General features: G+C 38.5%; 1 protein-coding gene across 2 annotated transcripts; it reads right to left on the reverse strand.

The window, feature by feature from the left end:
• Positions 1 to 767: 767 nt before the first annotated feature.
• Positions 768 to 12,433, reverse strand: LOC128913996 (coagulation factor XIII B chain-like). 2 transcript variants are annotated; one of them, XM_054212461.1, is made up of 12 exons: positions 12,316 to 12,422; positions 10,675 to 11,016; positions 10,342 to 10,542; positions 9,645 to 9,830; positions 9,019 to 9,195; positions 8,693 to 8,869; positions 6,968 to 7,147; positions 6,536 to 6,628; positions 5,665 to 5,847; positions 3,644 to 3,847; positions 2,981 to 3,163; positions 768 to 2,281 (listed from the first exon to the last, which is right to left on the reverse strand). In XM_054212461.1, the coding sequence occupies exons 3-12, from the start codon at positions 10,460 to 10,462 to the stop codon at positions 2,070 to 2,072; spliced, it is 1,716 nt and encodes a 571-aa protein (XP_054068436.1). In that variant the 5' UTR covers positions 10,463 to 10,542; positions 10,675 to 11,016; positions 12,316 to 12,422; the 3' UTR covers positions 768 to 2,069. The 2 variants fall into 2 exon arrangements, with proteins under 2 accessions (XP_054068436.1, XP_054068435.1); XM_054212460.1 differs by lacking the exon at positions 10,675 to 11,016 and having other exon boundaries at positions 12,316 to 12,433.
• Between the last annotated feature and the right edge of the window lie 1,000 nt (positions 12,434 to 13,433).

The following is a 13,433-nucleotide window of genomic DNA, read 5'->3' on the forward strand; positions in this document are numbered from 1 at the left end:
ACTCCCCCGATATGTCCAAGCTGAATGATACTGAATGTGACACTGGCACAGACCGGCGGCAGGAAGATGCCGATGCCATCAGGCCTGGAACAGGCAGCGAAACAGGGATGTGGATGCTCCACCTGTTTGCCGTGGGTGGTTCTCCCTGTGCCGTCCCTCCCTGCCCTCGGTGGGTCCTTCCAGACCACGGAAACAGGTTTGATCTCCGTGGTAGGCTCAAGACTAGGGATCTGGGGGTTTGGCCTGATCTAAGCTGAGGTGATCAAGTGCAGAGCTGCTTGACTGGTGTGCCAGGAGAGTTCCAATGGTATCACCCGCAGACTTTACTACCCATTTTTTTGTTTATTGATGCTCTTTTCACCATCCTTGTACTTCCCTTTCTCCACCGCAGTTTCCTTCCAAATAAACAAACTGCCCTGAATGACTTTTCCCCCGTTCCTCCCAGTTTGGTTACATCTGTATGCAAATTTGATTTTTTCTGACAGTACCTAGGGACTATTGACCTTGTGAGGTGTCACTGAGATGGTCCCAGATGTACTAGTTTGCCCTTGCAAATTTTGCTTACAGATCTAGTCCGTCATGTTTCTGTCTGTTTGTCTTCTGTCTTTCATAGACACAGGAATGATTAGGATGTAAAAACTCAGAGATGGAGGTGAATTTCTGTGCATTTTGAGCTCAGCACAAATAGTTTCTGGAGGCATAGCAAGCCTAGATGGCAGCTATTAAGGTAACAATGCTCAATACACCAAAATTTACTGGTTCAAACCTTATCACTCATCATTTTATTTAACAGAGTCTTACAGTGCTTAACTGAGGAAGACTCTCCAATTCATATTCCAATCGTTATGAATAACATCAACTAGAAATAAAAGCCATAGGAACATCTAGTTCAGATCTACGCGTCACACATCAGAAGTTCATTGTTATTTATCTTCATTTTTAAATGCTGCTTTACAAAGCAACGACCTTTTAATCTTTGGAACAGCATGTAAGGTTTTTTTAACCCTTTTTCCCCAACAAACGGTTGACTGGGTTTTGATTTGTCTATTTCTTGAGTGCTTTGATTTCTTTGTTTATTTATTGATGTAGCGCTCACAGAAGCCTTGGCAAACCATACGGAACAGCATACATGCAATGATACCACAGAAAGACAGAGTTTAGAGGCAAAATACAGAAGAGACCCTTACAGTGACTTTCTTATTAAAACACACTAAAATGAGTGCAAGGCAAACATTGTCTGTATTCCTGAATTTTCTTCATATCTTCAGTCACACAACACCTTCAAAGGTGGAGCCCCAAGAGTGCCAACGCTTAAGTGTCATAGGAAATCAAACAAGCTAGTTGGATTAGATATTTTAATAGTTTAAATGCTCTCAATTAGCAAAACAAAGATGCGTGCTTGACTTCTTTTTTTAAGAATAATAATTAACTACAGAGTAGAATTTTCATATTTTTAGGTTTTAAACAGTTTCACAGATCCATTAAACACTATTTTAATTTTTTTAAATACTTGCTTTTTTTTTTGTGTCCCTCAAGCTTTGTCTTTTAGAAGCTTCTTACCTGTGAAGGGAGACATGGGTGCTGTTAAGAGATACAAAAAATAGGCCTCTCCTTTCTCTCTGTAAAATTAGAGTTTAACATCATGAAGGGCATGAAATTAAATCTCCATTTAGCTAGATTCTGTAGTCACAAAAGCACTCACGCTGTCAAAACCACCAATATCACACAGGGCGCTACTTGCTCAGCCTCTTCTCATCATGGCCCGTTGTCCAAGTCCTCCAGATTGTGACGCACACTCAAGTTTATCACCGTAAGCCTTACAAAACTTTGTCTTAAATTTTCTGCGCACACGCCAATATTGCATTCTTCTGCTGCGTTCCCAGTCCTCGTACCACAAAGCACTTTCACTGCCCTCCCCCTTCATCTCAGAGCCAACAATGCCCCTGAACAATCGTTTCTCAAAGCTGACTGTTGTGACGTAGAAAATATGAGCCCATCTTCGTTCAGCTGCTAATACCAGAAAAAGGACACGCACATATCTTTCCTATAAGCTTTCCCGAAGTCCAAGCTTATTTTCCTCTTTCAACACATCTTGGATATGCCAGCTGTCCTCTCTTACACTGCACTTGAAATAAAGTTGTACCAGATTCTTCTCCAAAATGGTTCTCTTTACAGTAAAATCCAACATAATCCCCATGGTAAAAGTAAACTTGATTCTTATAGAACCCTTGCAGCAGCACGTTATTTTTCTCCATTTCGTTTTTTGACAAAGTACATGGCTCTAAAGAAGAGAGACATAATCACTGTTATAAATCAATTATTTTTGAAATCACATTGTTTTGACTAGTCTACACTAAAAGTGTAGATTATTTCCCATTCTCTTATTATGCATGAAATCACTGTATTTTGGATACTGCAGGCATTTCATATTTAAGAAAAAAAAATAAATTAGCCAGACAAGCTTACACTTGCTGCTGTTAAAAATTTCATCTCTAACTGAACAAACTGAAGCTGAGATCTTAAAGTTCTAGTTGACAATACTCAATTTATTAATTCCAAGTATCTGAATTTAGAAAGAGTTGGGGTTGTTCAGCCTGGAGAAGAGAAGGCTCTGGGGAGACCTTGTTGCAGCCTTTCTGTGCTTAAAGGGGGCTTATGAGAAAGATGGAGACAGACTTCTTAGCAGGGCCTGTTGCAACAGGACAAAGGGTAATGGTTTTAAACTAAAAGATGGTAGATTTAGAATAGCTATAAGGAAGAAATTTTTTACAATGAGGGTGGTGAAATACTGGAACAGGTTTCCCAGATAGTTGATAGATGCCCCATCCCTGGAAACACTGGTCATGTTGGATGGGGCTCTGAGCATCCTGATCTAGCTGAAGATGTCCCTGCTCACTGCAGGGACCTTTAAAGGTCCCTTCCAACACAAACTATTCTACGAATTACAGAGAGAAATGAGTGCTTATCTTTTCACACCTACCTATACAAACTGGTGGTGAAGTCCACTGTCCTCCAGAACAGTAAATTCTCTCAGATCCTTGCAAAAAATGATAGTCAGAGCAATTATACTGCACTGAAGAACCACTGTCATACTGGGCCAGGGGTGGGAGAGTGAGAGCACCATTCGCAATAGAAGGTGGAGAGTCACATTTTTCTGCAGGAACTGGAATTACATTAGAAACATTTGAGAAAGATTCAGCTTAAGAAGATAACAAATCAGCAGTTTTAAATGCCTGTCAGTGCTAGATACCTATCAACGCTCAGATAGTGTCTTTTCTTACTATTTCCTCATGTCTCAGATCAGAATGCAATCTCCTGCTTAATTCTAACCATAAGAAATCCCTGGTGTGCATTTGTTTGCAGCTGTTTTTCTACAGAGCTTTGAGATCCCTGGGCTTGGAAAATGGCCCTTCCCTCCTTTCCACAGCCTTCCCCATCAAAGGGAGGTGTATTGTTTCTCCATGCTTGGCCGTATTTAACAATATAGCTGTCTTGTGCAAGGACATCTCTGTATATCTATACCCTTAAACCCTAGCCACCTATTACTTACAACAGATTCTAGGCCTGCACTGCCAAAGCAAATTGTTTTTAAATAGGTCTGAGATTGATTAATTAAAAAGGCAGTAACAAAAAATTGGTTTACCTTGCATAACACATTTTGGATAGTTCAGTCTGCCGTGGTTACACTGTGTCCTCCCAGGAGATGGAAGGGTAGTCTGGAGAAAACGGTATCCCTCTTTACATTCAAACTCTACGAGATCACCATGTAGGAAAATTAATTCTTCCTGTCTCCATTTCAACTCTATGTTGTTGCTGTTCATATCAGTTACACGAAGAGTGCATGGTTCTAGGAAACAAAAGTGTACTTCAATAAAAAGCAACCTTAAGTGATTTCTTAGCTCCCTTTTGTAGGAGTCAAGAAAGAGAAATCCAAATGAATATTCTAAAATGTTTTAAAATCTTGCAAGAAAAAGAACCATAGATGCATATCAAAAAGAATGCAAATGTGAAGAAATGGGCTGAAGAAACAGAAATAATATGGAGAACAAAAAAAAAAAAGCCTGAACCGGGAACAGTAAATCACAGAAAACTCACACTTTTGACAAAATCTGTTTTCTGCAAGTATTTGTAAACATGGCATCTTGGGTTTACCATTGAAGAAGAAAAGAGCTTCTTTACTGTAACTTGAAAGGATTTTTTATAATGAAAACAGTCACCCATCAGAATGAAGCTGTCAGGTTTGGCTGACGGGTTTGGTAAGCCCTTCAGGGACAACTGTAGTTAATACACAGTAAATTTAAACTGTTAACCTAAGGAAGTGTTTTGACAATTCCCTTTCTTGGCTTTTTTCCTTGTTTCGTCACTGTTAAAAGAATGTAGAGAACTTCCAAAAACCTTCTGGTAGTTTTGTGATCTTCTTTGGGCTTCTCCAGGTTACTCAAGGTCCATATTATTTTGGTTGCTTTCTGACAGGTTTCTTAAAATTTAGTGCCAGGATCCCATCAGGTAGCCTTGCTTTGCGTTAGACAGTTAACCTCATTAACTTCTGAAACCACCGTTCAACAAAGCCTGGCAGAGGGACAGTTATAAAAATAAATTTCTCCATGTTCCACAAGAACCATTGCCGGAGAGACGCCCTTATTAATGCTTTGCTGAGGGAAAGGTAAGGAGGAATCTATTATTACACCTTCTGATGACCTTAACAACAGGTCAGTACGATATATGAAACTAACGACAGTATGTGCTCTTTCTGGTCCGATTAGGGGAGGGTTGAAAAGAAATCTCAGCAAACATGGAAAGGATGGTGTGGTTGTTTGGATGCTTAGGAGACAAATAACGCTCATAGGAAATGAGTTTTCATTATTTCACAGGATTTGTTAAATTTGAGTATTCACATCCAAGAACGCTGATCTGGACCTTTCAATCCAGACAAGGTACATTTTATTCATATAGAAAGTAGTAAGTAAAACTGAATTGGTTATTTATTTGTATTTCCACAGTAGATTAAAAACTTAAGTGAGACAGTTTAAGAAAGGATGCTAATAAAATAGAATTATTTCATTACAGGAAGAAAGGAAAGATAAACAAACAACTCTTGTAGATCATCAGAAGTAGTATTCCTGCTAGTATTGGTAAATTCCTCATGGGAGTTTTATACATCATTTTGAACAGCATACATAAGAGCAGCATGGAAAAATTAGAAAGTCCCAGAATGAATTAATAAAGACACATAATAAAAACAAAGGCTGAAGATTTAGAAATGAAAGTCCAAGAAGTCATCGTATTCCACGTTAATCATATCTAAAAGCCATTTTGTCACTGCCTGCAGTCATTCCTTCTAAACAACTATTGAAGGACAGGAAGAAATTCACTGAATGAGAGAGGAAGAAATTACAAAATCCTCCTAGGTCACTGGGATAGGTACGTTGTACAACAGCTTATTCAGGAAAACAGAGGAATCAGTTTAATTGAGTAAGAACAGGCCAGAGGACACCTAGCAGGAGTGGCCTAGGTATATTTGATTTTGGCTCATCCTCTTGTTTCTGGAATCTTTATTAACTCAAATGAAAGAGAAAAGGTGGTCATGAAAGGATGATCTAGAAGTTCTTTCCAGTTTTACCTTTCTATATTAGGTACGATAAAGCTTCTTCCTACAAGACTTACCTAAGCAAGTAGGTCGTTCTGTCCAGTTTCCTTGTTTGCAGTAAACAGTACTAAGTCCATCCAAAGAATGGTAATGCTGACAACCATATTCTACTGAGGAACCATTTTTGTAACTTGTCAATATCGGACCAAGAACACCACCATTTTTAATCACAGGTGGAGAGGGACAGTTTTGCTCCATTTCTAAGATGAGGTAGGGAGACATGTAATTAGACCTTTAAAACAACGTTAGCACTGGCAAAAGTATCAGACTAGCAGTAGACCGAGCAAAAATTTACATACAAATAAAATGTAGAGCAATATAATTTCTTTTTCAAATTTCATTTTCAGAAACTCTACGCTTGCCTTACTGAATTGCAGACAGGGATTCTGTTTCTCTCTAGACTCCGCATCTATGCCCGCTCTTGACTCTTGCTGGTTTACACTCAACATAGATTAGTTCTTTTTCTGTGATGAGACCCTCTTTATTTGTTGCTTGAAATGTTTAGCCCATGTGTGGTTCAAAATAAACAAAAGGAACTTCACTGGAACTATTAATCAAAGGATCAGCAGAATACTCCTGAATTTGCATGTTCAGACAACATTAACAGAAGGTGTACAAAACGACTGAAGGTAAATGCTAATGTATGAAATGAAATTACAAATACAGCACAGGCTTATAGGTGTAGGTTATAATCACCAGAAACAAGCAATAACGGCCTTTCATTCAGTCAGTCAGACCGCTACATTGACGTCTGTAGCACATACAAACGTTTTCAAGGGTAAGGAAGTGTACTATAGCAAAAGAGTAGTAAGGGCAGTCACAAAACACCTATAACAGCATTGGAGAGTACTGAAGTCCCTTTTAAATGGAAAAGCAATGTTCACCTACTCATGTCTTCATCATGATATGTGCTGCTTGTCCGTACTGCTGCATGTTCCTCGAGTGATGGTGGTGCCTCAGATTCCCCTTTATCCATAGTTCCTATAACCATAGCAGAAACTTAGAACCAGTGTTCTCAGAAATAACTCATTTTCAAATACCAAAACTGACAGACGCTGATGTGTTATAAGATGTAATAAAATCAATCTTCCAGGGGAGCACTAACACAATACGGATGTCAGTCGAATTCACCTAGCTCATCCTTTCTTTTTGCGAACAACAGACTGTCTGCAAATTATGCATCACTTTACCGCTCAAGCATTTTAACAGAGGGAGACATAAACCGTTTTGCAGATATGGAAACTGAGGCTCTCCAGAAAATTAAGGCATTGTTTGAAGAATCGTTTCTGTTCAGTTGTCAGTCTTCACAAAAGTACTAACCAATACAAATAGGGGGTGATGTCCATTTTCCTTCTTCACACTGGATTTCCTCAGATCCTCTTATTTCAAAGCTACTTTGACACCGTATATGAACTTTGTCTCCATTATGATGTGTTCTTCTAAGTGTGATGATGTGGGCATGAGGAGGAAGCGGTGGTGGAGGGCATTTATTTTTTACATCTGAAAATAAAAAATGCCTATTGTTTTCTCACTAATCAAACCCATGTACACAATTAATTTTACTACACAGCACGCAAGACTATCACTCAAGACATTTTTGGGTTCATCCAAAGTAACTGTTTACTCCCATTTTCTTAGCAAAACAGGATACCAGAACAAAAAATTGATTAAAGGACTTCAGGAAATAGAGATTTCCCATACCTTCCATTGATGTAATATTTAAAGCAGTTTAGACATTAATTCTAATGCTACAGAAGCAGCAATAATCACAGCCCATTTCCTATCCCCAAATTAAATTTGCGATTCCTGTGTCCTCAAAACTAGTTTTAGGCCACGTTTTCAACCTCACGAGCACCCTGCCTTCTCTGCACTCACCCAAGAAAAATTCCTGCTGTGTCATCGGGATAAATACAGGGCTGGAGTCCTAACACGTGCCACTTAACTGAGAGATTCTAGTGCCTTTTAAACGCTACTGTATCTTCTAGGAAAGGAAGATGAATTCCATCTTTGTACTCAAACACATAGTTTTCTACAAGATCAGCTATAAAGGAATTACAAGACACTAATTTTACTGAAAACTGTGCTTAACATATCTATATTTTTTAAAGGCTAAATATATATATATATATTTAATCTCAAGCACTCCACACACAATGATTATTAAATTTGCTTTAGAAAATGTACTTTACAGGAAAAATTCCTGTAAAAATAGATTGGAAGAGAATACCACAGATCTATCTTAAGCCAATAAAAATGATTGATTGTCCCATCCCCTGTCATCAACACCTGGCCTCCCTTGTATGTAAAGCAGACAATATCCAGATAAGACAACAACCTACAACTATCAAGGTATGTTGAACAATATTATAAATTCTCAGCTAGCCTAAATGTTGATTTGTACTGGTTTCTGCCTTCTCTTCTGGTTCACTGGGCCTTTCATTCTTTTGGAAGTTTCTTTTCTGATAGTCTCCACTATCCCCCATTGATTGGGGAAGTGCCATTAAGTGCTAAAGGTGTGTTTCTGTCCTTGGGATGACCCATCTAGTGAATTCTGTTGAAAACACGTACAGTTTGGTGAGGCTGTAAAGCCGAAAAGTACCACAATCCCCAAGCTCCAAAGAAACCTGTTACAAATTTTCTTCTTTAATGCCTCTTAAGAGACATGTTCCCGCCTCACAAGGTGGGATTAAACATGCTTGATTAAACCGTCATGCAATCTGAACGTGTTTAACTTGGGGGCAGGGGCTGAACAACTTCCCTCTATTTGTTGATTCCTGCTTCTTCAGGGTACAACGTACAGCGAAACAACAGCAAGAGACAGTATCTGCTCTATTGTTAGAGTCCACTGAAAACTCATTCCAGTTATCATCACCTCCCTCCCTGCGACCTTGGTTCCACGTCCTTCAACTACCACTTGATTTCTATTTAGGCTGTGAATGGGTAGAAAAATCATATTTTTATTTTGTGTTCATAAAACATTTTGTGAAAGAAGGTTCCAGTATTTCATTAATAATTTGAAATAGTAAAACTATAAAAATAACATACCTTCACACACTGGAGGGTCTGGGTGCCATCCAAAGTAATAACATTGAATTAGGTCAAATTCACTAACAGAATAATTTTCCTCACAGAAAAAGTGAACTACATCTCCCTCTTCATAGACTTTCTTCACAGGATAGAAACCTCCATGTGCTATTGCACTCAAAGAGGAGCAAGTTATTTCTAGGAAGAAAACACACGGCAGTGAGAACTGGTTCAGGAAGGCTTCCCCCACCCCCAACACATTCTAAACCAAGCCTTTTTGTAAGCTTTTGTTCATTTGTAAAATAAATCACAGTCCAAACAGAATTACTTTCCAGCCCGTTACTTACTAGTGCAGTTTGGAGTGAGGGACCACCCATGCGCTAGACACACTGCTGCTTCTGTCGTGTTTCCTCCCGCAGTGTGATACCCCTCGTCACATTTGTACAGCAGCGTTTCATTCACTCGAAGCTCTTGTCGGGCTGTGAAGTAGCTGCCGTGATGTAAATTGGGTACCTGACACGACTCTAAAACAAAGCAAGCATATGCATAATATAAATTGCTCTTTTCATTTCAAGTTATTCTTCCAAAATTTTCCTTAGATTGACATTAAAAGTGGTCATATTGGAAGCAAAAATCTTTGCAAGTAATGAGTAATTAAAAATGCAGTAGTTTTTGCACAAATTTTCCAGTCTTCATTTGGGAAGAAAGTTTGAACGGCAATAGATTTATTTGACAAAATGCAATTTCATCTATACGGATTCCTTCTACATATAGTTTTATCTATACCAATTCACAAAACAAGCAGCACGTGGAATCCCACAACTTCATTGCAAGAGGTATGGCTGACAACCCGCCTTAGAAGAACTCAAACGATAACCTAACACAGGCAGTTTGGCCTTGTAGGTACAGCAAGAACAGTGGAATTACATGGTATAGGAGACAGATTATAAAGGAGGGAAACACAGAATCCTACCAAATTTTCTGGTGCAGCTTGGCCGGGAGGACCATCCTTCTGGCCGACATTGCACCGTGTCCTCAGTGCCACCACTTGGAGTGTGGTAGCCTGGATTACATTTGTATTGCAGTTTCTCCTGTATTTTGAAGTATGTTTCTGTACCGTAAAAAAAGCCATTTTCCAGAAGAGGCTTGTTACATTTTTCTAAAAGAAAGGAGACAGACTGGTTAGAAAGAAAGAATTAATGGAATATTTTTGTTCTCTGATAAGTAATGGGGGGCTTTTAGCCATCCTGATCTAATCTAGTTTTCTTGACCTATTAAAGAAACTCTACCACAGTCATCAAGCAATGCACCAGACTGATGGTAATAACATCGAACACAACAACCAAGGGGTCTGGGAGCTAAGGAGGCTCTAGAGGATATACAGCTGAGAGGAAATTGTCCATTAGTTTTCTCAAAAATAAGGAAACGGGGCAACTTTCTTGGACTTCTTTTAAAAACATATATGGTAAAAGCCCTTAAAATAGATATTGTTGTAAAAACATTCCATATATAAACATTTGTAGTTTGTATACACAAAGGCCTGATTTCACCTTGTTGCCCTTACACATTTGACCCCTCCTGCTTTGCAGCTTCTGTTCCTGCATGTTCAAGGAACTCTGGCTGAAAGTTTCCTGCTAGAAGCAATGAGGAGGTTACTAGAGCTGACTCACTGTAGCATTGGGGCACCGGAGACCAGCCTTTTGCTGTACAAGTTATTCTGCCGTCTTGGGTCCCAGTTTCAGTTGTGTAACCGGCCATACAAGAATAGGAAAGTTTTTTTTCCTTGCGCATAGGGAAATAGTAGCTTTTGAAATTATAATAGTACTGGGCAATCTCTCCATTTTCTATGCGTGGCAAATCACAAGGTTTATCTGCAAAAAGATAAATATATTTCTCACTAGAAGCCTCAGCCCTGATACGAACTTTTTTTGCGTTTCTTTGTGTAACGGCAGCTGGATTGATTCAGGCCTTCAAACAAGGTGAATGAAATTCTGAATACTTACAAGCACGAAGGGTCTTGTGAGACTCACTGAAATTAAGGTATGTTACAATTCCATCAGCTTTTGTTCTTTAGGTTCACAGGAACATCAGCTGTAGAATGAAACTTCCTAATGCGAGTTGGGCAAAACTGCTGCAGGACACTTTTATTTGACTCTCTATGTAGCCCAGAAGATGTAAGCACGAGCACCCTTCGCTGCATAGGCACATCGATGCCTGCTCTAAAATCCAATGGCCACAGGGTCAAGATGCACTATGGCACAGCTCCTCATTCAGCAAGGGTCATCACAACAGCAGGACAGACCGCCAGGGGCAACACAGGAGTTAAACTTGCTGAAGGAAGGGAACTTAAGAACAGAGTCAATGGAAAAGAAAGAAGTGGAGGTTAAGGAAGGAACAAGCAGAACCGCAATTAAAAAAAAAACCAAACCAGTAATAGTAGAAAACCTTTAAAAGGAGTTGTGCTGAGTATGACATTAAGTTGTTATTAAAAAAAAAAAAAAAAACACAAAAAACCCAACAAAACCAAACCACACCAGCAAAATGCAATCCTTCTGTTTGGATTTCTTCTAAAATTACCTTTTGGGTCTCCAAAATTCTCTCCATGGAATTACAAGGCAATTTAACCTGAAGGATCAATTCTTAAAAACTGAATCACCACCTACAAATCTCACGATTGGGCACAACTTTGCCATGAGTTGGCACCGCTGCATTCACCCTACACCTATTAGAACCAAAACAACTATTGTTCCTTCACCCAATAATGTCGCTAGAATTTACTGCATTTACTAGAATCTTCTGCAAATTTAGTATTTTTTTAATAATCCCCTTCCTCACATAGCCACTGTACCACATCTAAATAAAAGAAAACAAAAATCCAAACACCAAACCTGAGGGTAATTAAGATTTTTGAGTAATTAAAAGACAGAAATGCTTGCTGCTACCTAAATACCGTTTGTCTGACTCTCCAAAGCATATCAGTGTGATTTCAACTGCTTTCATAAGGATAAAACTCTAGTGAAGACAGAGGCAGTTGCAACAAATATGTCGGAGTTAAATATACACTAGCAGATGCCAAATGAAATGCAAAAAAAAAAAAAAGGGACTTTTTTTTTTTTTTTTTTTCAATGAATGGAGGTATACCCTCATATACAGTTCAGAGCTTTGTGAACTTGCAGTACAAGTGCTATGCAAACTATATAAACCCAGGAATTTTACGCAATACTGAAAACAGGGATAGGAAATGCAAACACCCCCCCAGACTAGCTGCTGCAGGTTCCATTTAACTTCCACTCCTTTGCTTTATGGCAAGCCAAAACACTTCAGTCACCAAGGCATTTCATTATATAAGATATTTTAATAGTACAAAAATCAATTTGCATAAGTGCCTAAAAACCACTCAAATTTCAAAAGCTTTTTCTGAATAGAAATCTGAACTTTTCATTACAGCTTTGAAGTTCATATATAAATCTGTAGCCCTGAGCTACAGTGACAGCTGCATCATGATCATCAGCCATCTCACAACAAAATTATATTTTAAAAAAAAGCATTTACTCTTGGGAGAGATATGAAAGACTTAAGTTACTTTAGACTGTATGTTCTAGATTCAATGTACATTCATTAACAATAGAATTCAGTATATTTACCTTCTGCACAGAGTTTGCCTGAATACATCGTAACTAGGAAGAAAAAACAGCTTTGAAATCTCATCTTCATTACCGTCTCCATCTACAGTTTCCACCACCTGTGCAAACTCCAGTTAGGTATTACTTTTGTAAATAATTAACTGGATTTTTAAATGGATTCATAAATGACTTAGTGTCCACGGTATTTTGTAACAACTTATTTCACTCAACACTAATTTTATTTATTTCAGTTCTCCAAATACCTTAACACTAGACTTGCAGAACTCAACTACCATTTGGCATCCTTTACACCAGCAAAGAGGACAGAATTTATATTTTACAGTGAAACCAGGCAACAAGCTTACGGAACAATTTAAACAAATTCAACACTGTTCCCCTCAGAACCTCCCGAGTTTCAAGTTTAAAGGGCATTCTGTTACCAGATTGTTTACCTTGGCTGAAGTAGGAGGAAACAGAAAATTCCCCCCCTCCTCCAGCCCACGCTCATATAACCAGTCAGTTGCATTCTCTATATTATTCATTCTAGAGGCTCTTACATTAAAAAGATAGCCACTAGTGTTATGTGACTGTTGGCTTTTGTTGTATACAGGTCACCCCTTTTGAGTCTTTTTTAAACAAAAACAAGCAAACAAACAAACAAACACCACCACCAAAACAAAAAAAACAACCAAACAGAAAAAGAACCTTCTTTACAGTGCATTATCACCTGATTGACTAATGGCTACCAGTTGATTTAGCATCACGTTCCACCCTTGGAAGGCATAATCTTTAAGTATGGGAGTGGGAGGGTATAATTTTACAGTTTTCTTTTTCCTGGCCTTGCTTCAAGAAAATGCAATTCCAAGGCACAAGAGAACAGAACGTAAGGGAGATGCCATGATGAGCACCATCTATTCAGCCAGATGAGACGCATGCTTGTATGTACTGCACACTTCATAGGAAGAAGGCACTCACAAATCACCTCCCTTAAAATATCAGGTCAGAATTTCTAAATTCACTCTTACAACATCCCATTGTTCCATCATAATCTTGTAGTGTTTAAAAAAAAGAAAAAGGGAATTCTAAAAAAGAATAAAAAATAAAAATAATCTTTTTCCTACAGTCACACATGATCCCTC

Source organism: Rissa tridactyla, chromosome 8 (genome assembly GCF_028500815.1).
Source record: "Rissa tridactyla isolate bRisTri1 chromosome 8, bRisTri1.patW.cur.20221130, whole genome shotgun sequence".
NCBI classification, from domain to species: Eukaryota; Metazoa; Chordata; class Aves; order Charadriiformes; family Laridae; genus Rissa; species Rissa tridactyla.

Bases quoted from the DNA above. Each gene is read 5' to 3' on its own strand.
- LOC128913996 (XM_054212460.1), bottom strand. From the start codon at position 12,397: ATGGAGACGGTAATGAAGATGAGATTTCAAAGCTGTTTTTTCTTCCTA. The intron at 9,196-9,644 runs GTAGGATTCTGT...GCTTTGTTTTAG, and splicing joins AAGCTGCACCAGAAAATTTG to AGTCGTGTCAGGTACCCAAT. The intron at 2,282-2,980 runs GTAGGTGTGAAA...TCTCTTCTTTAG, and splicing joins TTCACCACCAGTTTGTATAG to AGCCATGTACTTTGTCAAAA.